This window comes from Varanus komodoensis, unplaced genomic scaffold (genome assembly GCF_004798865.1).
Source record: "Varanus komodoensis strain SLA01 unplaced genomic scaffold, ASM479886v1 scaffold7_1, whole genome shotgun sequence".
NCBI lineage: Eukaryota > Metazoa > Chordata > Lepidosauria > Squamata > Varanidae > Varanus > Varanus komodoensis.
In genome coordinates this window covers 18,205,020-18,226,362 of record NW_025336479.1, presented here as the reverse complement: position 1 = coordinate 18,226,362, position 21,343 = coordinate 18,205,020, and the positions used below count along the sequence as shown (strand labels likewise).

Below are 21,343 nucleotides of genomic sequence, written 5' to 3'. Positions count from 1 at the left end.
AGGGGAGGCAATCCAATCCTGGATTTAGCCCAGGACATAGTACAGTATGTAAATGATGTTGAGCCAATGAGGAACAATGACTATGGTGTTTATTGTACAGTTAGGTGAAAGACTTCTGAAGAGGTCAAACATAGCTCCACTGGACTTCAAAAGAGGAAACTCCTCAAAAATGAGCATGCTGGTAAAAAAGAAGTTGAAAGGGGGAAGCAAGTAGTTCAAATCTCTTCAAAGCACTAAAAAAAAAAACCCCACCACAGATAATATTCATACTGCAAGTGAGGAGAAGTAGCATGAAGTCCAGAAATAGCCAGGAAACTATTAGAAGAAGACAGTGTCCCTGAAAAAATGGAAATCTGACCCAAATGAAAAAAGATGGGACCACAAGCTTGCACAAGGGAGATGAAAGCAGACAGAGAAGCAAGGATACAGTTTGAGGAGCACATCACTAACAACATCAAGGCCAACAATAAATAAATGTATCAAACAGCAAAAGAAGTAGTTGGACCATGGGATGATAATGGAATTAAAGGAGGGGATGAGAAGATTGCAGAGAAGCTGAGTTATTTATTTATTTTTCATCAGTCTTTAAGCAGAGGAGGTTCACTTGGATACCTGTTCCTGAGCTTATGTATTCTGGAAGGGAGTTAGGCGAATCAAGGCAGGTAGTAGTGACAGAAGATAAAATTGTCAACCTTATTGAGAAAGTCAGCAGATTACCCATTTCAGGTGGCATCCATCCTAGATTTCTCAAAGAACTCAAATATTAAATTGCTGGCCCTTCCACTAAAATATTTACTCTTTCCCTAAAATCAGCCCTTGTACCAGGGGGCTGGAGAATGGCCAATGTTAGACCAGTTTTTAAAAGGGGATCCAGGAAATCACAGGTCAATTAGTTAAATATCTATCCTTGGCAAACTGTTTGAAAGCATTATTAAAGATAGAATCAGTAAACACACAGAGGGACAATTCCAGTTGAAAAAAAATCAGCATGGCTTCTGGAAGGGGAAGCCTTGTCTCACTAACCTATTAGAGTTCTTTAAGAGTGTCAGTCAGCACACAGACAGGGCCAATCCAGTAGATACGGCTTATTTGGATTTCCAAAAGCCTTTTGACATAGTCCCTCACCAAAAGCTCTTGTGCAACTGGTTAAAGAAAAGAAGACAGAGGGTGGGAATAAATGGCAGCTTCTTCCAGTGGAGAGATGTCACCAATGTAGTTTCACAGGGTTTTGTATTAGGATCAATGTTTTTCAACCTATTCATAAAAGATCTGGAATTAGGAGTAAGTAGTGAAGTGGCCAGGTTTGCTGATGACCCTTAGCTATTTACAGTAGTTAAAACCAAAAGGGATTGTGAGGAGCTCCAAAGGAATCTCTCAAAGCAGTGACAATAAGCATCAAAATGGCAAAAACCGTTCAATGTAAGCAAGTGTAAAGCAATGCATGGCAAAAAATCCCAGCTTTAAGTACATGCTAGCAGTGACTGAGCAGGGAAAGGATCCTGAGGTAGTATATTAGAGGCTCGTGAAAATGTTGGCTCAGTGCACAGCTGCTATGAAGAAGGCAAACTCCATGTTAGGCAGAATTAGTAATGGAATAGAATATAGAACTACCAAAATATTACTTCCCTTTTAACAAACACAAACGCACTTAGCATATCATGTTCAGTTCTAGTTGCCTTACCTGAAAAAGCACATTATTGAGTTGGAAAAGGTACAGAGAAAGGCAATAAAAATTATAAAGGAGCTGAAGCAGCTTCCCCTATGAGGAGCAGCTACAACATCTGGGACATTTTAGCTTAGGAAAAAAGTGAATGAGAGGAAACATGATAGAGGTGTTTAAAATAATGCATGGTGTAGAGAAAGGGGAGAGGGAGATATTTTTCTCCCTCTCCCATAACACTCACACCCAGGCTCACCCTATGAAGCTGATTGGTGGAACATTTAGGACAGATAGAAGGAATAACTTTCCCCCCACAAAATATAATTAAGCTATGTAATTCTCTGCCATGGGAAGTGTGATGGCTGCCAATCTGGATGGCTTTAAAAGGGGATTGGACAGATTCATGAGGGAGGAGGCTATGAGTGGCTACTAGTCTTGTGGGCAGTGTGCTTCCTCCTTCACCAGAGGTGGCCTGCCTGCATACACCAGTTACTGGGGAGCTTGGTAGAAGATATTACACCCATCCTGCTTGAACAATCCTGTGGGCAGCCAGTTTGCCACCCCGTATACTGAATGCTGGACTAGATGGACCGTTAGTACAATCCAGCATGACTTTTCCTATGTTCTTAGCATTTAGAGCATAAAGTAAAAATCAGTGAAATCTGGACTGAGTCATGAGTTCACTAAACAAATGGAAGTGCTGTCTTCTCCAACCTAAGCTGTGATGGTTACTGTATACTGCAACTATTTACCTGGAAACATTTCAACCTTGCAGGTTCAGAAGACTACAGGAGTAAGTTCAGTGGAGAGTGTTTCATGGACCTTGTCTGTCCTGAAAAATGCCGTTGTGAGGGGACAATTGTAGACTGTTCTAACCAAAAGCTCACTCGACTCCCCAGTCATCTGCCAGAATACACCACAGACCTGTAAGTGCGGCATTTGTATAACAAAGTATATTGACTTATAACTATTGAAATAATCTGGTTTTTATTATTTTGCCAGCCAAGCTTATATATTATCTGAATTTTCAGGACACTGTATGGATCTTCCACTGAAACTGCCATAATTGTTACCTGAAATAACCAGTATTTCAAATAAAAACGTTTCTAATAAATCTTACTATTTTGGAGCTCTATTTGCACTTTTACAGTGTCTAGCAGAAGTATTAACCTGCCTCTGACTTTTCCATATTTTGCTGTGTTACAGCCTGCAATTAAAATTGATTTAATTGGCATAGCTACCACTTGATAGGCACAAAAGACTTAACACTAAGAACATGCAAAATACGTTTATTGTAGCAGAAAAGTTAAGTAAACAAAAATGGCACTTGTTGGTTGCCTAGGTAATAACTGCCCTAGCCATGACGTGCCTAAATAAACTTTGATGCAACATATTGCCTCCAGAAGTCACATACTGTAGACAGTTGAATGGAGTCCACTGGTGCACAGTTCCAGTGCCACATGATCCCAGATTGATACATTGTTTCCGGAAGGTTCAGCTGTTTGTTGAAGAGCATCTCTAAACAAACAGAATCATGAAGGCCAAGGAGCTATCAAAACAATTCTGAGATAAAGTTGTGCAGAAGCACCAATAAGGCTTGTGTTTCTTTTTTTAAAAACTCCCAAATTATGAACATCCTCCAAAACAGCATTAAATCCATTATTGCAAAGTAAAGAATATAGATGAACTTCTACTCTGTCTTGAGAAGGTCTGAATGTCTTAGAATGGCCCAGTTTTGCCATTGTCCATGGCAAGACTTGAAACTTGCTGTTCACCAGTAGTTCTCATCCGATCCCGACAGAGCTGGAGCAGTTTTGCCAGGGAGAAAAAGCGAACAATGCAGGGTTCACATCTGCAAAGCTGATAGAAACTTACCCAAGAAGACTTGCAGCTGTAATTGCTGCCAAAAGTGCTTCTTCCAAGTATTGACTTGAGGGGGCGGGGGATACAACCAAACAAGTGTCAATTTTGTTTGTTTACTTAGCTTTTGTGGCTTCATATTTTGCACCCTCACAGTGGTCAGTATCTCCTGCCCATCGAGTGGTTACCCAGTGCCAATTAAATCCATTTCAGTTCTAGGTTGTAGTGCAACAAAATGTGGAAAAGTCAAAGAAAGGTAAATACTTCTGCTTGCAACATATTTGATTTCAAGACACTTTCACAGATTGCATGAAGTCAAGGCCACATCTAAACTGATCAGTCCCTAGGAAAAGTCTTTCAAGCAAGCTTTTGCCTTTGACCATGGTTGAGTTACCTGCAAGCAGTGGTAGGTGGCAGCAGTTCACCCTGTACCAGATGGCTGTGTTTAATCTCCTACAGTGCTCTGGAGTGACACCATGCAGGGACCATAGCAGGAAATTGAAATGGCAGGTAGATGCAACCACGTAGTGCTTCTTTGTGTACCCAACTCAGGCAGAAATGAAAGGGCACAGGCAGGTGCCAGCGGTAAATCCTGACGAGTGCTTTGGCCCAGCAGCTGGTCAAGGATGTCAGGCCCTTATGCTGGCCCTGACTTAAATGTGCAAGGTTTAAATATTAAGACAACTTGATACATGATCATCTGTTTACATGTAGACTCCAGTGTACTTCTTCTCATACCTTTCTAGTTATTCATGCTGGGAATATCTATAAGGAATACCCACATAACAATAGCAAAGGAAATCTACAATGAGGAATAAAATAAACCAGTCACTTTTGAAAGAAGATATCGCAAAACAGTTTATGAAAATTATTAGGAGAGGTCATTCTTCCATTCACAACCACTACATTAATCTGACTTTCATGCCAGAAATTCTGAATATTGATCTTTATAGTGTATAGCTGTAACTCAGGAATATTATGAACAAGGGAAGAAGGAAAAATAAACTCTGTATTACATTTCCATCATTCATTTTCTTCAAAGTATTCAAGGGAGTTGACAGGGTTTTCCTTCTATTTTATCCTCACAATCTTCCTTTAAAGGAGGTTAGGTAAGGAGAGTGGCTACCCCAAGGACACTCTGTGGCCTTGGTGGCCATGTGGGGATCTGAATCTGGGTTTCTCCACACCTAGACAAACCCACTATGCCACACTGGCAGTAACTCTGTTCTTGAAAACATTTGTGTGGCAAATGACTTATTGTGTAGGCCCCCTTGAGCCCTAAGTTCTTAAATCTTATGAACCACCCAGAGAGCTTTGGCTATGGGTCAGTATAGAAATGAAATTGATGATTTTTATTTTTGTTTTTCATAAGGCGCTTACATGATAATGACATTTCTGTTCTGGAAGCAACAGGAATATTCAAGAAGCTCCCCAGTCTAAGGAAAATGTAAGTTAAGTCTCTTGTTCATTGTTAATATAGCCATGGTGGCTCAGATATGAACTGATCCTATGTTTACTTAATTGGAGTACACCTCATACAGCTTAGTGTGCTTTACTTCAAAATAAACATAGACAAGATCTCACTCTCCAGTGTACATTAGATATTTCGTAGTGACACTCAATAAAGAAGACATGCCACTTTACCATTCAAAACTGGAAGTGCTCTGGAATCTAATAGGAACCAAGTGAAAGAGAAGAAGTTAATAATGAAAAACACTGTTTATTTAATGAAACAATTTACAATTTGCCTTTCTGTCTCAGTTTGATTTGCAGAGAATGTCCCAACCAGACTCAAAATGTTGTCATATAATTTTAGCCAGGAAGCGTTAGACTTAGGTATGATCTTAGGCATATTTGGACTGAAGAAAGTCCTACAGCTCCCAGCATACCCCAGCCACTGGCGGTTAGAGGACTGTTTCTATCAAAGCTTCCCTAGAATTGCACCTTTAGATTCATAACTTCCTATGGCAGGGTGTGGGGCTTTTCCTGTGAGAAGTATGGGCAGCAGCTATTCTTGTTTGTGGCCCATGGACGTTTCTCATGCCAAATGATATTTGTATGCTTGTACATGCACCTTTTCTACCTATAGGGATATTTTCATATGTGATGCAGTCCTTTGACACTTTGCCTCTTGGGTGAAAAATACCTATCACTGAGCTAGATGCTGCCAAACACAAACTTGGTGGATTTAAAGGTATAAATGCAGTGATATAGCATATTTGTTCTTGTCTGACTTGTTGCTGAGCTTCTAGGTTATATTCACATCTGAAATGAATTCGTGATGTGCTAATATTGAGATGCCTGTACCTGATACCCAAGTCAAATTAGGAGGAAACCATATAGCTAGTATATTTATGTATTGGTGTCTCTCTCTCTCTTTTCCCATGTCCATGGATAGCTACACATCTGGTGTTCACTATTCATTTCAGGCTATGAGAGGTCTCAGTTCCCAGGCTGGCTTGAATCTGTTTTCTCAGTTCTAGTACAGTTAATGTTTCTGATGGTGCTTAGTAGAACTTGTTCTCAAAAGTAGCAGAGCAATATACATAGCTTTCTAAAACTTCAGTTCTGTTCATGGTGTGCTAAAGAAGTCAAAATCATTTAAATTGGGGTCTAGAAAGTTACAGCAGAAAAAAAAATGTAACAAGACATCTGATAAACCTTTGAAGTTAGTTAGTGCTAGTAAATTTGATGGCAAATAATTTTTCCCCTCATTTATTTTATGAAATGTTTGAATAGTCTGCTATTAAACATGTCCTTGCTGTACAAGTTGATTTTTAAGCAATAGAATTGAACAAAGTAGCATTATTTTTCAGTGAATATGGTACAGAATGGTCATGTTCCTATTTAGCAAATAATGTCTTTATGAAACAATAAATTCTCCATGTCCTACTTTTGACAGAAGATAAGAATTTAAGACTACAGGACCAGTTTAGTTATATGTATCAGTTCCCTGCAGTTTATCATCAAAACTGCTTAATTCAGATTTACCATACATGCCTCAAAGCAGAAAGCTCTCATTTTGTTTTGTTTTTATTACCTGGCATCATTTTTATCCTCAAGTTTTATATGTATACTGAATTATACTGTATACTGATATTCTCTACGCCATATTGCAATGTAAAAATCAGACTTGATTTGGAAAGCATTTCCAAATGTTTCCAGTAAACTTTCCTAAAGAAAGAAAGGTTAGATTGTTAATCAGGTTGGACTTACTTTCGCCACCACCTATCCTCATTTGGAATTCTGACACTTAACCAGTTTTGTAAAATCGAGATTAAAGCTCAAAGGGACTTCAAGTTAAATTTCCAATAAATAATTTTATAGATATGGAAAAATGCTTTTTGTGTATTTTTCTCCCTTTTCTTTAGGCTTAGAAACCCTTTAAAGTGGCAAGAAATTTGTAGGGTTTCTAAGCTAAATGACTGGAGTCATGGTGGTGGTAATTATTTATTTAATGATTTGTTTTAAAATGCTTATTATCCTCTTTTCTGCCAGAGTGCCCAGAGCAACTTACAAAATAAAATAAAGAAATACAATAAAAGCCAACAAAAACAATTATCAGGCAATGAAATCTAACAGCTAGAATCCAGCACTAAATAAACATGAGCTGAAGAGTCTTAGCCAAAAAATAAAATAAAATAAAAGTATTTACCTAGCACAAAAAAGAAACCTATTCTTACAAGTTAGAAGTTATTGCTAGTATGCACAAGTTAGAAGTTATTGCTAGTATGCACTGTGGTTGCCCTTGATAATGATGCAGAAGTTTCAACTGGCACATAATTCAAATTTGGCAATTCTGACCAGTTTACCTGAGAAGATTCACAATTCCCCCAAGGTGTAAGGAATTGCATTTACTCCCTCTAAGCTACTGATCCCTGTTTAGGGTGTTAAATTTATATTGTAACATTAGGGTATAACCCAATTCATGTTCAAACAGACTAAACATGCCTAAGATTACACCTCTAACATTCTAAGTGGTTTAGGATTCGAATATCTGAAGAAGCATCTCTTCTATATTGCCTGAGTATTGAAATCTGAATAGAAAGCCCTTTTGTGAGAGCCATCATTGATAGACATCTATTTTGAATTTACAAAAGGCTTCCTGTCCATTTTTACACTGACTTTGCAATGCCTCCTGAGGAAAGACCATTGGCACTGACTTCGTTTTCTTTTTGGTGACAAATTAATTGCTGCTTGGGCACTTTAAATGTAGAATTTTAACCTAGCCAGAATTGATTTTACTTGTATTGTTCTTTATTTTCTTGCTGAACAAATGGATAGACTCCAGAGGTGATCTCAGGCTGGAACCAGTCTTCAGGTCAATTTGTCCTACATTATTTTGGAGTTTAGAAATCTGTCATGGCTCTTTAAATTGAGCCCTGAAAATGACTGACAACCAACATGGTCAATGCAACACTGACATGGTCAATTTCAGTAAGCAGCTTTCTTGCTCAATTCTGTACTAATAAGTATCTGGACCATCTTCAGAGGTAGCTCCCTATTAAACACATGCCTAATGCATAATGGCAATAATCTAGGCAATAATTAACCATGAATGAATTACTATGCCAGGAGTGTCTCTGTCCAGGTAAAATTGTAGCTGGTGCATCAACTGAAGCTAACAGAGTGCACTTTGTGATAGACCTGGATCTGTGAGCATCCCCAGCCTATAAGCCTGCTTTTTCTAGGAGTGTACAACCCAACTTAGAGCAGGTTCAGCAGCATTTAACTGTACAGATTAACTACCTAGAGTATTAAAAGAACCTTTGTTGTGTACAGATTGAGTTTCTGGTTATGGTTCCTTAACCAACCCATTGCCAACAATTCAGGATAGACCTAGCTCACCTGCCTTTGATTGAAAGGAGAGGTGGAATGAATATCACCAATATACAGGTACCACTTCATTCCATTTCTCTGGTCAGCTGAACTATGGCTTGGCTTGGATCAACATTTATGGTTTTATGAAGCTGGGAGAAAGAACTAGGGACAAGGATTCATGCACCAGTTCCTTGCTCCTTCATTTGCAGGGCACTTCAGAGCTTTATTTCTAACTTGAAATAAGCCAGAGTCCCCCATTACATTTCAATGGAAAGTTATGGCTTAATGTCACTTTAAGGATAAATAGCCAGGATCTAGTCGCCTTACAGCTCTCCCATGCTGGAAGCACTTGAATAATGGGAAAGTTGTAGGACAAAATTAACAGATGACACAAAATTGGGTGGTGGCAAGGGTAGTAGCCATACCTCATAAGACAAAAATAGCACACAAAAGGATCTTGAGAGGAACTCGGTGGAAAATGATAGAATGAAATTTAGCAGAAATAAGAGCAAAGCTCTTCATTAAGGCAAGAGAAATAAAATTCATACTCATAAGATAGGACTTCACAGTAGTACACGTAGAAAGATTCTTGGAATTATTGTTAGTCAGAAACTGAAAATGAATCATATGGCTGCAAAAAAGCCAGATGCAATTTTATGTTGCATCAACAGAAGTATAGTTTCTAAATTGTGGGAAGTAAAGAAACTTAAAACTTCACAATGCAATACTGTATCCCATTCTGCACACCATATCTTAAGAGGGATTCAGATGAACTGGAACAAGTTCAGAGAAGATAGTTTCTATCCCCCGATCATCTTTGCTAAGTACTCTGAGGAAAAAATGAAGTACCGTATTTTTCACTCTATAAGACGCGCCTGACCATAAGACGCACCTAGTTTTTAGAGGAGGAAAACAAGAAAAAAAACATTCTGAATCAAATGGGCACATAATCACAGGCACATTCCCCATCACTTCCCCATGGGCTGCATATCTGACAGACTTACTGCACACACATATTCACTCTATAAGATGCACAGACATTTCCCCTTACTTTTGAGGGGGGAAAGAGTGCGTCTAATAGAGCAAAAAATACAGTAACTGGGCATGTTTAGGCCTAGAAGAACAAGTCTACAACCTGTTTTCTACCAGTTTTCTACTCCAGGTCAGGAAATCATTGGCTTAAGTTAGAGGAAGGCAGATTTCAATTGAACATCAGGAAAAACTTGCTAATGTAGTTGGACAATGGAACCAACGTTCTAGGCAGGTGTTGAACTTTCTACTGCAGGAGATATGGAAGTAAAGGCTTGACAGCCATCTGTCAGGGATGCAGTGGGTTCCTGCACTGAACAGGAGGTTAGTCTCCATGACCTAATTTATCCCTTCTGAATCTATGATTCTAAGGATTGCAAATTGCATATGAAAGTAACAGAAGTAATATTAGCAGAATGAGTGGGATGAAACTATGGGAAAAATAATAGGGCAGTGACTGGAATTTGTGGGATGAACCACCACTGCAAGGAAGAATTTTGTGTTTCATACAGCTCAGTTGAATATCTGCTTCAAGCTAAAAATGGTAGACAGTATTCTAGATAGTTCTTTGTACATTTTTTGTCACTTAAGTGAGACTGAAAAGCGTAAAATCTGTTACACTTTTCCATCTTTACTATGGAAACATACGAATATAGTGCTGTCTGTGAAAATTAAACCTCACAAGCTCTCTCCATTTCATTGTCTGCAGTAGGAAAATGAGACAAATCAATGCCTATTCAATAAGATACCGTAAGAAACATTATTGGTATGCAATGGCAGTATATATGGGCATCTTTCACTTGGAGCCTTTGTCTGTTCTGTCAATAAGTCGTGTGTTTAAGCAGCCCCAAAGGATTCATCAACACAATTGATTTCAGGGTCAACTGTGCCTGCTTTTAAGAAGTCCCTCGATACAAATTTACATGATAGCTTATCATGAATACTGAAAAGTCATTAGATGCTTGCCTCTAATGAATGTGAACTGCAGATGCTTAAGAGGAAATGAATATCTGAATATAATATGACAATGCTGGCTATTTGAATGTGGAAAATCAGTTTGGAAAAATTTCATGAAGAATGTTGGCAGAACTCTGGAGGCTAGGAGCAATTATATTTTACATATACTATGCTTCCTGCCATAAAAGTGTGTGTGAGTGTATTTATTGGTGTCTGGTTTAGGTGTTTACACCTGAATGATAAGGTTCATCTTGCTGGATTCCTCATAGCACTGATGTTTTTAATGGAATCCATGGTGGCTACTGAGTACTAAAAGGATAACAAAGAATCCACACACCCGCCCCACCATGCCCTGAGAGCAGGACAAGAGAGGGAGACTGAGCAGGCTGCAAACCCTCAGCATGTCAAACCAGGGCACACCCGTCCCCATGCAGACTCTCAAGCTGTGTGGCTGCCTAAGGTGATAGCCTAAGACAGTGGCCCAAGAGCATCAGCATTTGGCACCAGCTCTGCAAGAGCTCAGTGACCACTCAGATGTAGGGTTTTTCCCCTCTTTTTCCTCTTTCTTTCTTTTTATTACTATGTTTTGCATAGTTACATTTGCTTATTTATTTTCTTTGAAAGATAAGGGATTGAAGGAAGAGGTAGAAGGAAAAGGTAGGAGAAAATAAAGGAAGAAGTAGGTAGGGGATGAAGAAAGGAAACAGGAAGAGGAAGAGTAAAGTGAAGAGAAGGAAGGGCAAAGAAGGGAAAATAAAGAAGGGAAGGAGAAGTGGAGAAAGGAAGGGAGACAGAGAGAAATAAAAATAGAAGTGTAAGAGATTAGTTGGAAGTACTGTATAAGAGAGGAAGGAAGATGGCTGGAAGAAAATCAAGGATAAGGTATGTTGATAGGGACTATGTATGGAAGTATAGGGAAGAATAGTTGGGTTGGAGAAAAAAAAGACAGCAGAGTCGAGTGGGGAGGATTTTTTTTCCTTCCCCACCCCTCACAGTACTTCTGATTATTGCTGATTTTATTGTTTTATTTTACTTATATTAACATGGTTCTGGTAGACTCTGGGAAGCAGGCTTGGTGGTACTACTTTTAAATGCCAGGTTTGCCCCGAATAAAATCCCTTTAATACATTATATGCTAATGGATGAGAGAGCTGACCTGCCTTGTATTACTGAGACCTGGGTGGGGGAAATGGGAGATTTTATTATCCCCCAGTTATGCCCACCTGACTTCTCAGTGCAGCACCAACATTGCCTTGGGGGCCCAAGAGGGGAGTGGCTGTAGTCTATTCTCTCTTTCTCTCTCCAGGCTTCCTGTCCACTCAAAGACAGGCCTTGAGTGTTTGAACCTAGCGTTGGGCAATCGAGACAGGTTAGGGAACTTGTTAGTATACCAGCCACCCTGCTACAAATTAGATTCCTTGCCTAAGCTGTCAAAGGTCTGGTGTTGAGGACGATCATTCTGGGGGATCTCAAGTTCCACACCAAGCCTGCCTTGTCTGGAGTGGCTACGGACTTAATGGTTGCTCTGACAACCCATGGGGCTGTCTCAGCACATAATTGACCCAACACATGAGAAAGTCATACTCTTGACCTGGTCTGTTCAACTGGACAGGAAGATGGTGATCTGAAGATGGAGGGTGTAACATTGACCCTTTGATCACTTCCTCCTGAGATTTAGACTTTCAACCTTTCTTCCTCTCTGCAAGTGGGGGGGAGGGGAATCCATTAAATTGATCCACCTCTGGGATCTAATGGATCCAAATGGTTTCCAGAGGACTCTGGGTTAGTTTTCAGCTGATATGGTTGGCACTACTGTTGAAGCCCAGGTCGCTCTGTGGAATGCAGAAGTTACCTGGGCAGTTGACACAATCGCCCCTAAGCACCCTCTTCCTCTTACAGAACATGGTTAAGAGCTCATTATTGAGCCTATTCCATGGCAGTGAAGGTAACAAAAAAACTATTCTATTCCACCAGCATTCAGTTCCTTAGAGTGTCACCCAGCAGAGCTGTTCCAAGAGGTTCAGGGTTTACTAGAAACTGATCTGAAAGATGAACAGGTGGAACCCTAGTAGCCCACTGTTACAAGTTTGTTCAGCGCTTTGAGGGTGAAATTGCTCAGATTCAGCATGAATTGGACTTCATATTTAAGGTAGTCCCTATAACAGAGGCGTCCAGTACACTGTCTAGTTGTATTCAATTGAATAAGTTTCATTTGTTGAGGTTTGAGGATGTGGACAAGATACTTGGAGCTGTTTGGCTGACCACCTATCCACTTGACCCTTGCCCTTCTGCTGAGGAGGTGAGTGCCTGGATTTGGGAGATTGTAAATGCCTCTCTGAAGGAGGGGCTTGTCCCAATGCCTTTAAAAGAGGTGGTTATCCGGTGACCCTATCTCTTTCTTGGCCAACATCTCTTTCTTGGGCAAGGTTAGCATCCCTTTCTTCAATGAGGTTGGCATCCCTTTCTTGCTCAAGTGGGTAGTGGGACAGGCGCTCCTGGAGGAAACTGACCACCTAGATCCATCTCAGTCTGGCTTCAGGCCAGAGTTTAGAAGATAAACAGCCTTGATCACCCTGTGTGAGGGCCTGTGCCCAGAGAAAGACAGGGAGAGTGTGTCCTGTTGGTTTTCCTGGACCTCTCAGTGACTTTTGCTACCATCAACCATGGTATTCTTTGGATAGGCTGGCCAGATTGGAAGTTGGAGGCACTGCTATGCAGTGGTTTTGCTCCTACTTGAGTGGCTGATTCCTGAAGGTGGTGTTGGGGAGTATGGATCTGCGTCATGGCTATTACGCCAAGAAATACCGCAGGGTTCCATATTATCCCCCATGCTGTTCAGCATCTACATGAAACCGCTAGAGGGAGAGGTCATCCAGAGGTTTGGGCTGAAGTGTCATCAGCACACTGATCAGCACACTGATGACACTTAGCTCTACCTCTCTCTTTCATCTGAACTGGGTGTGGCTGTGGCTAGTCAGAGTGATGGTCTGGATGAGGGCTAATAAACTGAAGTATTATTCAGACAAGACAGAAGTGCTGTTGGTAGATGGGCCCCCTATCCAGATGAATGACATTTGCCCTATCCTGGACAGGGTTGCACTTTCCCAAGGGACAGAGTTCAGAACTTAAGAGTTCTTCTGGATCTGGACCTGCCCCTGATGAGCTCTGTGGCCAGGAGCACCTTTTATCAGCTTCAACTCATTTATCAACTTCACTGCTAATCTGGACAGGCAGAACCTGGCAACGGTGATCCACGCCTGGTAACCTCTCGTTTGGACTACGGTGATGCACTTATTGTGGGGCTGCCCTTAAAAATGAAGGGAAATTGCAGTTGGTTCCAAAGAGGGCCACTTGGCTACTAACGAGAACTGTGAGGCATGAGCTTCTACACCAGTCTTATATCATCTGCCTTGGCAGCCAATTGAAGGCCAGGCGCTCTCTAAGGTGGTTAGACTGGCATATAAAGCTCTGAAAACTTTAGGAGCTGGATACCTGATGGAACGTTTCCATACACACCTGTCTGGATCCCAAGATTATTGTCAGAGGTCCTTCTCTGAGAGCCACGTTTAAATGATACAATGGAGGTGGCTACTAGGAGAAGGGCCTTCTTGGCTGTAGTGCCCCGTTTAGTCAGGCTAAAACCTTTTCATTCCCTCAGTATTTAATTGTTGAAACTTTATCTTATATTTTTTTTTGTGGCACTGTGTGGATTAATTATTTTAAATTCATATTTATTATTATTACTGGTTTCATATTTTGCTCATTACTGTTATTGGTTTCATATTTTGTTTTTACTGATCATGATTGTAAATAGTTAATGGTTTTATCTTATTATGATGTCGCATTTTGTTTTACATTTTAAAAGTTTGTAAATGGCCCATAGAGCCAACTGGCTATAGGCATGGTATAGAAATATTACAAATACATAAAACAGGTTCTCCGGGTGTCACATTTTTAGCAACTTTTTTTTCACTTTGGAGTCTGAAACAACTTTGGGGATGGCTGGGGCCACAGCAAGGGACACAGGTGGCTGTTGCCCTGTCCTGTTTTAAATGAATAGATCCAAATGGAAATTATTTGCTCGAAAAAAGGGATGTGTCTTACTTAGCTGACTTCAGACTATGATCGGTTGAAGGTCATTTTGCCACTGGGGATTTCAAAGTTATGGGCACATGGTCATGATTCATACTGAAAATGCACAGGCAAATGCAATCAGTATTATATATTTTCATTTAAGCATTTTCCTGTTAGCTTTAGGCAGCAAGTAATTGCATGCAGGTGAGTGAATGGGCTGGAAGAGAAAGGGCAGAGTTCTACATACTTTCACTATGCTCAGTGGAGGAGCCAAGCTGGCTGCCAGAAGTGGGAAGTCTGCGTCCATGGCTAACATAGAAATACGGCAGTCTGCTAGACAGTGAACATTGCTTTCAGTTCCTCGTCTGCTAGACCTGAACAGTCTTGTAAATAGACTAATTTTTGTGGAATCATTTGCAAGGCTGTTGTAGGCACATTTGTATCTCTTTATAGCATGAACTACATCAACACAGTCATTTTGAGGCTCAGCATTGTGTGGTCTTCTCAAAGATGTAATTAACCCATATATGAATGCTTACTGTATGTTTGCATATATGTTCAATATGATTCCTTCACAAGAATGTGTTCCATCTGTAAAATGTGCCCCTCAGTTACATGGTAGTAACAAAAGAACTATTGCATAATCTGAAGATTCAAGAGATACTTAACACAATTTTTCATCAGACAACAGTTCAGCACCAGGCGAAATTCATCTGTCATAACATTGTTTCTAAGCTGTTCCTGACATTAAACATAAAGTCTGTTCTTTATACTGTGGATAGACATAAAATGCATGAAGCTGCTTTAAGAAATCAGAGAGAGAGAGAGAGAGAGAGAGAGAGAGAGAGATCGTGCTATTGTGGTTGTTTTTGTGCTTTATTGTTGCCGCTGTTCCCCTCCCTTACTGACTCTGACTGCAAGAGAGGTGATGGGTCACAAGCTGTGCAGCCAGGCTGTCTCTGCTGTTCAGGAAACAGAAACCAGGCTACCAGTTACTCATGCAAAGCTAACCCCAGTCTTCCAAATTACTTTCACCCAATTATGACCATTGCAAAGAAAACAATTTACATTGCATACAAGCCAAATCCATTCTGTCACCATATTTTCAGTGAAACCTTTGCAACTGTCCTGTCTTCAGCAAAGCGAAGGTTGAAGATGCCTTTGTTTCTCCCTTAACAGTCTCTCCTCCATTTTTATTTTTTGTTCCTATTATCATGTCCCAACAACCCATTCTTATTCTCTTACTATAAATAATGCAACCAAGCCTGGTGGTATCTCTAGAATTTGGGGCTATTCACCAGGGCCTTGTAGGCTTACCCACCCCAAATAGCCACCTTGAGCAGGGGTCTCCATTGTGGGGCCCATAGTCCTGGAACCAAAGGTTTGCCTTCCTAACAAAGTTCCTTGGGCAATCTATTTATATATATTGTGACACAAAAGTTAAGTAAACGTAAAGAAAATGCATTTGCTGGTTTCATAAGTGTTCATTTCCCTGGGTCAGTACTTGGCAGAAACTACAAGTCTTCTTGGGTAAGTCTCTATCAGTTTTGCACACCTAGATCCTGCAATGTTTGCCCATTCTTCCAGACAAAACTGCTCCAGTTCTGTCAGGTTCAGTGGGTCAATCATGCTAAACAGAAGTTTTCAAGTCTTGCCACAGATTTTCAGTGGAACTGAGGTCTGAGTTTTGACTGGGTTATCCTGAGACATTCAGGTTCTTATTTTTCAATCAATCGAGTGTTACTTTGTCTGTGTCATTGTCCTGCTGGAACCTCAGTCCCAGGTCTCTTGCAGAATGGAACAGGTTTTCCTCTAGAATTGCCCTGTACTTGGCTTCATCCATCTTGCCCTCAATCTTCACCAGTTTTCCAGTCCTTTCCAGAGAAAGCATTCCCACAACTTGATGCTGTCACCACCATGCTTCACTGTAGGGATGGTGTTCTCAGAGCAATTAGTGCTCCTGGGTTTACACCACTCATGGAGTGGCAAGCCTCAGTAAAGGATGGGGTAGAAATGCTTCAAATAAATAAATAAGCCTTAAAAGTTCAGCTTTGGTCTCATCATATGCAAGAACATACCTTTTGCAAACTCCAAATGGGCTTTGATAAGGGTTTGTTTCAGCAGTAGTTTTCTTCTTGCTACTTTTCCATAAGTCCCATTTTTGTGGAGCATCTGGGTGATCATTGTTCCGTGAATGGGTTCTTCCTTCTCAGTTGTGGATCGCGACAGCTCTTCAGAGCTATCATTAGCCTTTTGGATGCTTCTGTGACTAATGCTCTTCTTACCTAGACGTTGAATTATGGTGGATGACCTTCTCTAGGCAGAGTCATGGTTGAGCCATATTCTTCCATTTTGTAATAATGGATTTAACAGTGCTTCAGCAGCTGTTCATAGTTTAGAATAATTTTTGAGGTCTGTTTGTTTTAATTAAGATTGGGAAATAGTTGTCATTGTTATAATGTATCAAGAACATGGAAGCAAATGTAGAGCATGGTATGGTGGTCAGGGTGGGGAGGACAAAAATATTAATTGTGTGCTTCAGATGTGAAGATGTTACATGGCCCCTAAGGAGGCCCCTCTAAGGAGGCCCCTGTAAGTTAATTAAGTTCAGTGTTTCAGAGAAATCCTGTGGTTCCTGGCAGAGACCACAAGATTTCTACAGCTGTAGATAATTCTACATCTTCGGTAGCAAAATTCTGCATTCTGATCCCTCTCCCTCCCACACATGTTGGAGCAGCTGCAAAAAGGCTGCTTTCTGAGATCACAGAAGTGACCTCAGATGAGACTTTGGTGAGGGAGAAAAGGCACACTGCTGGGAGGGGAGGGGAGCTTTTGAATCCCATGGCATTTCAAGGGCTTGAGATACTGTCCAATGGCTGCAACCCAATTATATTGCGGCTTCGAACTACCTAGCTATATCACTGGCTAGAGCACCTCAGATCTCACAACCCTTTCCCTTGAAGGCTTTATAGTCTCTATACAAACAATGGAATACAACCTGTTGTGTTTCTAAATGGAATGCTGGTAAATAATCAGTTGGAGTAGCATGTGACTGCTCTGTAGAAACCAAGTAAACTAAAGTAGCACTCCAAGTTTTCAGTTTACTGAAATGGCTGAGGAATTTGGAGCCTAATATTTCTTATTGGCAATCATACTGTAAACCATCCGGTGAAAGAATCAACAAATATTTACAAGAAAACCAGATGACCTAACCCAAAGGTAAAAGCAAATGCTTAGGATGGGAGCCACTTAGCTACTCTGACAGCATAGGGGAATCAGGTTCAGCATGATGTTGCTGTTGTCTTGAGTTAAGGAGCATTCATGCTAGTAAATGGCCTAGGAAGTGTGTAATAGTATTGTCATTGTGTATCTTTAAAAACATGTTGAAATGCTGTTAAATATTACTCATTTTGATGCCAGATTTGCTTCTCTTTTAGAAACTTGAGCAACAACAAGATCAAAGAGATCCGTGAAGGCACTTTCGATGGGGCAGTGGGAGTGCAGGAGCTGATGTTGACAGGGAATCAGTTGGAATTTGTACATGGACGAATGTTTAGAGGTCTCACAGGGCTCAAGACACTGTAAGCATGACGGAAAAGTGGGAGAAGTGAGACAGAACACTGTATATCTATCGCTGGATGGTATTATCACAAATGCAGCCATTGTTCTTCTGCTTTTGACAGCAGGCTGGTTGGGAGCAGTTGAGGAGTTTTAACGCATTGCATATGAATTGATCTCTGCTCTGCCGCTGGTCTAAACTGGTAGCATCTCCTCTGAGATCCTTGTTGGAGCAGGTTAAGGCTCTCTGACAATATCTATGCAAAGCTGCACTATCTTCCTCCAGTGTCCCTTCTTCAAAATTATGACCTTTCTTAAATGACAAAGTTTCATAGCATCAAAGGGAAGTTGGCCTGATTTTAAGGCTTAACACATACTAAATGATGGAGTGTTTACAGAGTATAATTTCTTGTGAAGCAAATGAGTTGTTTATTCATTTGTTACCCTGGATACAAATGTTGTTCCTCACCCCCATGTTTCCATTTCATTGAAAGCACATTTTTCCAGTGCTTCCTAACACTTAAGGCTGCTTTTAAGTATTCCTAGACTCAGATTTTAAATACACACACACACCTTTTTTGCACTAGCACAAATTGTGGATTTGGCATTCTAGTAAAAATGAAAAGTAGATTCCACATGCCTGCAGTATGTCTACCCCTGCTTTCAAGGCTGAATATTCCATTCTCTACATGCCTCCTGTACCATTCCAGCGTAAGATCTCACCTAGCATTTAAAAAGAAAAAGCAATCAGTACTCTATCTCTGGAATTATTGCCAACATTCTGTGAACCTTTTCTTTTTAAGGTAGTCTAATTCTTTGAGCACTATGCCCTGGCCTTTTTACAGCACTAGAGTCTCCAATTGTTCTGTTTGTTTTTAAAGGGTAAATAGTACCATTCTTTTTTATGTATGAAGGTTATTCCTATCACCACTCAGTATTACCTGTGGACTGGATATTGGCTTTGAACTGGGTCTTACAAAACTAATCCACAGTTCTGGCATGGTTGGCCATCTGTTAAACCCCTAAGTGCTTTTCTCCTTTTTCATGGGGAATTGGAAGCTTGCATTAGTTGGGGAAGAAACAGACGTAGGAGGTTTTTTCTGGCTCAGATTGAAATGGCCACATCATATTTGAGGCAAACATTATGAACCTCTGAAAACTTGCACTTCTGAGCCAGGACATGTGAAATGATCAAGGATAACTCTATACATTGACTAACATTTAGTTAGCACATTTTACTGCCTTGTACACACATTACATTCCCTGTTATTTCTCCTCCTCTCTTTCTATAAGGAACTCTAATTCAAGATTTAATTCCTTTCAGGATGCTCAGGAGCAATATGATCAGCTGTGTAAACAATGACACATTCACAGGATTGAGCTCAGTACGATTGCTTTCTCTGTATGACAATCGCATAACTACAATCACACCAGGAGCCTTCAATACACTTGTTTCTTTATCTACCATGTAAGTAATTTTGGTTTTGCCTCTTTAAGTGTTCACTTTGGCTTGTTATATCTTTTTTTTTATTTAATTGCATGCAAGTACAAAAGATTGGTGTCATCATTTTTAAAGAAATCTAACAGCTATTTAAACCTGTCATTTGTCAAAGCTGTTTTAGTTATTTTTTAGAACATTTATAGTAACACAATAATCTGTAGAGGAGTTAACTGGCAGGAAAAGTCAGGGCAAACAAGCACATTTTAATAATCATCAAAAATACAGAATGTGTTGTGACATATTGCAGAGAGTGCATAATGTATTGCAAGGCAGGCACCACCACCTCTCTCCCCCCCCCACCTCTCCTCCTCTTCCTCCTCCGGATGAGGGGCACTGCCTGTTTCTCCTTTTGGCAACAGCAGCAACAGGCTTCTTTCTTCTTCAAGGCATTGTTTGATATGTCTTTCATTTGGGCTCTGGAGGGTCTTGCCAGGCACTGTCTTTTCTGAGGACCTTCAGGGCATCCCAGAGAGTCTTCCAACCCAACACTGCACTTACAGAAGTCCTCAAAGCAAGGCATTGGGTTGGTGAAGCTCCAGAGAACTGTGCTAACTGGTCATGCTGCGCCAGGGGAGAGGCTAGCATGCATTCTGGTAGGGTATGCAATTCTTCTTAGGGCTTCACCCCACTTCGCTCCATGAAAAGGGCAGTCTTGTCCCCAGGCATTTGTATGAGCCAAAGAATGACTTCATGTTTCCTCTAGAAGCTGAGTCTTGTCTCTCAACCCTGCCTCTAGAACAGGGCTCAGCATCCTTTCCAGTGTTTCCCCCTTGTGCAGGGGGTCTTTGCTGGCATGGAATGAATCAAGCAGGCATTTATGTGCTACCTAGTAGCAAGACCTTTATACCTAGTCTTGGGTGCTGCAGTGATGGAGTGCATCCACCCAGGCTGAGCCCTTCTATTTTGTGCCAAGGCATCCTTAATTTTCCCCATAACAATTGTATAACTGTTCCACTGCAAGCATCATTTGAATTTAATGACTCAGATCTTTTAGACCTCTCACCAATCTCTCCGGCACAAATTTTACAACTTTTGTTCCGGTTTGCTTTTTCTGCATGTATTAAAGCCGTTTGAAGTGTTCTATTTGTATGCCTCATCATTCTTTACTTAATTGCCACTTAAGAATGCTCACATTTCTTTCCAGTTTTTAACTTGGCAGAAAATGGACCTTTTTTTGCCTCAAGTACTTTAAGAATTACCCTACTCATTTTGGTTTTATATAGACTATGTGTGCTGTTATCATTAACAATGTTTGAGCGACTACAACCCTACCAATCACATTTGCATAGAAGGAGAACAAAATACTGGTTTCATGCATATAGTTAGTCCCTTTTCCTGGCTGTGAGATTGACAAAGAGTAGAAATTGATCCTTCAGCTTTCAGATATTAATGCCATTTTGTTCATGTCAATCTATGTTTGTGTATTTAAAACATTTCTATGCCGCCTCCATCGCAACAAAGCCTTGGAGCAGCTTACAGCAAAAACCAAATTATACAATAAAAATATTAAAACCCGGTGCATCTCAGCTTAAAAATAATTTTAAAATCCTACAAATGACCAATAAATTAACACTTAAAATAAATTTTAAATAAAAAGGTCTTAGCCTGGCGCTGAAAAACAAATAATGGCGGCACCAGGCGGACCTCTCTGGGGAGCGCATTCCATAGGTGGGGCGCCACCGCAGAGAAGGCCCTCCTCCGGGTACTCACCCTCCTAATATTCACAGAGGGTTCCCGGAGAAGGGCATCTGTTGCTGATCTCAAGGGGCGGGAGGGCATGTATGGACGCCAGCCTTCCTTTAGATGTTCAGTTATCTTTGTGTGTACCTAGTTTACCAGACATATATACAAAGTCACAAAACCCACTATAAATTGCAACATGG

General features: G+C 40.6%; 1 protein-coding gene across 1 annotated transcript in view; it reads left to right on the top strand.

Annotated features, from left to right (window-relative positions):
• SLIT3 (slit guidance ligand 3) overlaps positions 1–21,343 on the top strand; it is a 524,682-nt gene that overhangs the window by 386,010 nt on the left and 117,329 nt on the right. Inside the window, exons 15-18 of the mRNA XM_044453633.1 lie at positions 2,436–2,586; positions 4,893–4,967; positions 17,839–17,982; positions 19,284–19,427. Coding sequence (XP_044309568.1) covers positions 2,436–2,586; positions 4,893–4,967; positions 17,839–17,982; positions 19,284–19,427 — 514 coding nt within the window. The remainder of the gene's footprint in view (positions 1–2,435; positions 2,587–4,892; positions 4,968–17,838; positions 17,983–19,283; positions 19,428–21,343) is intronic.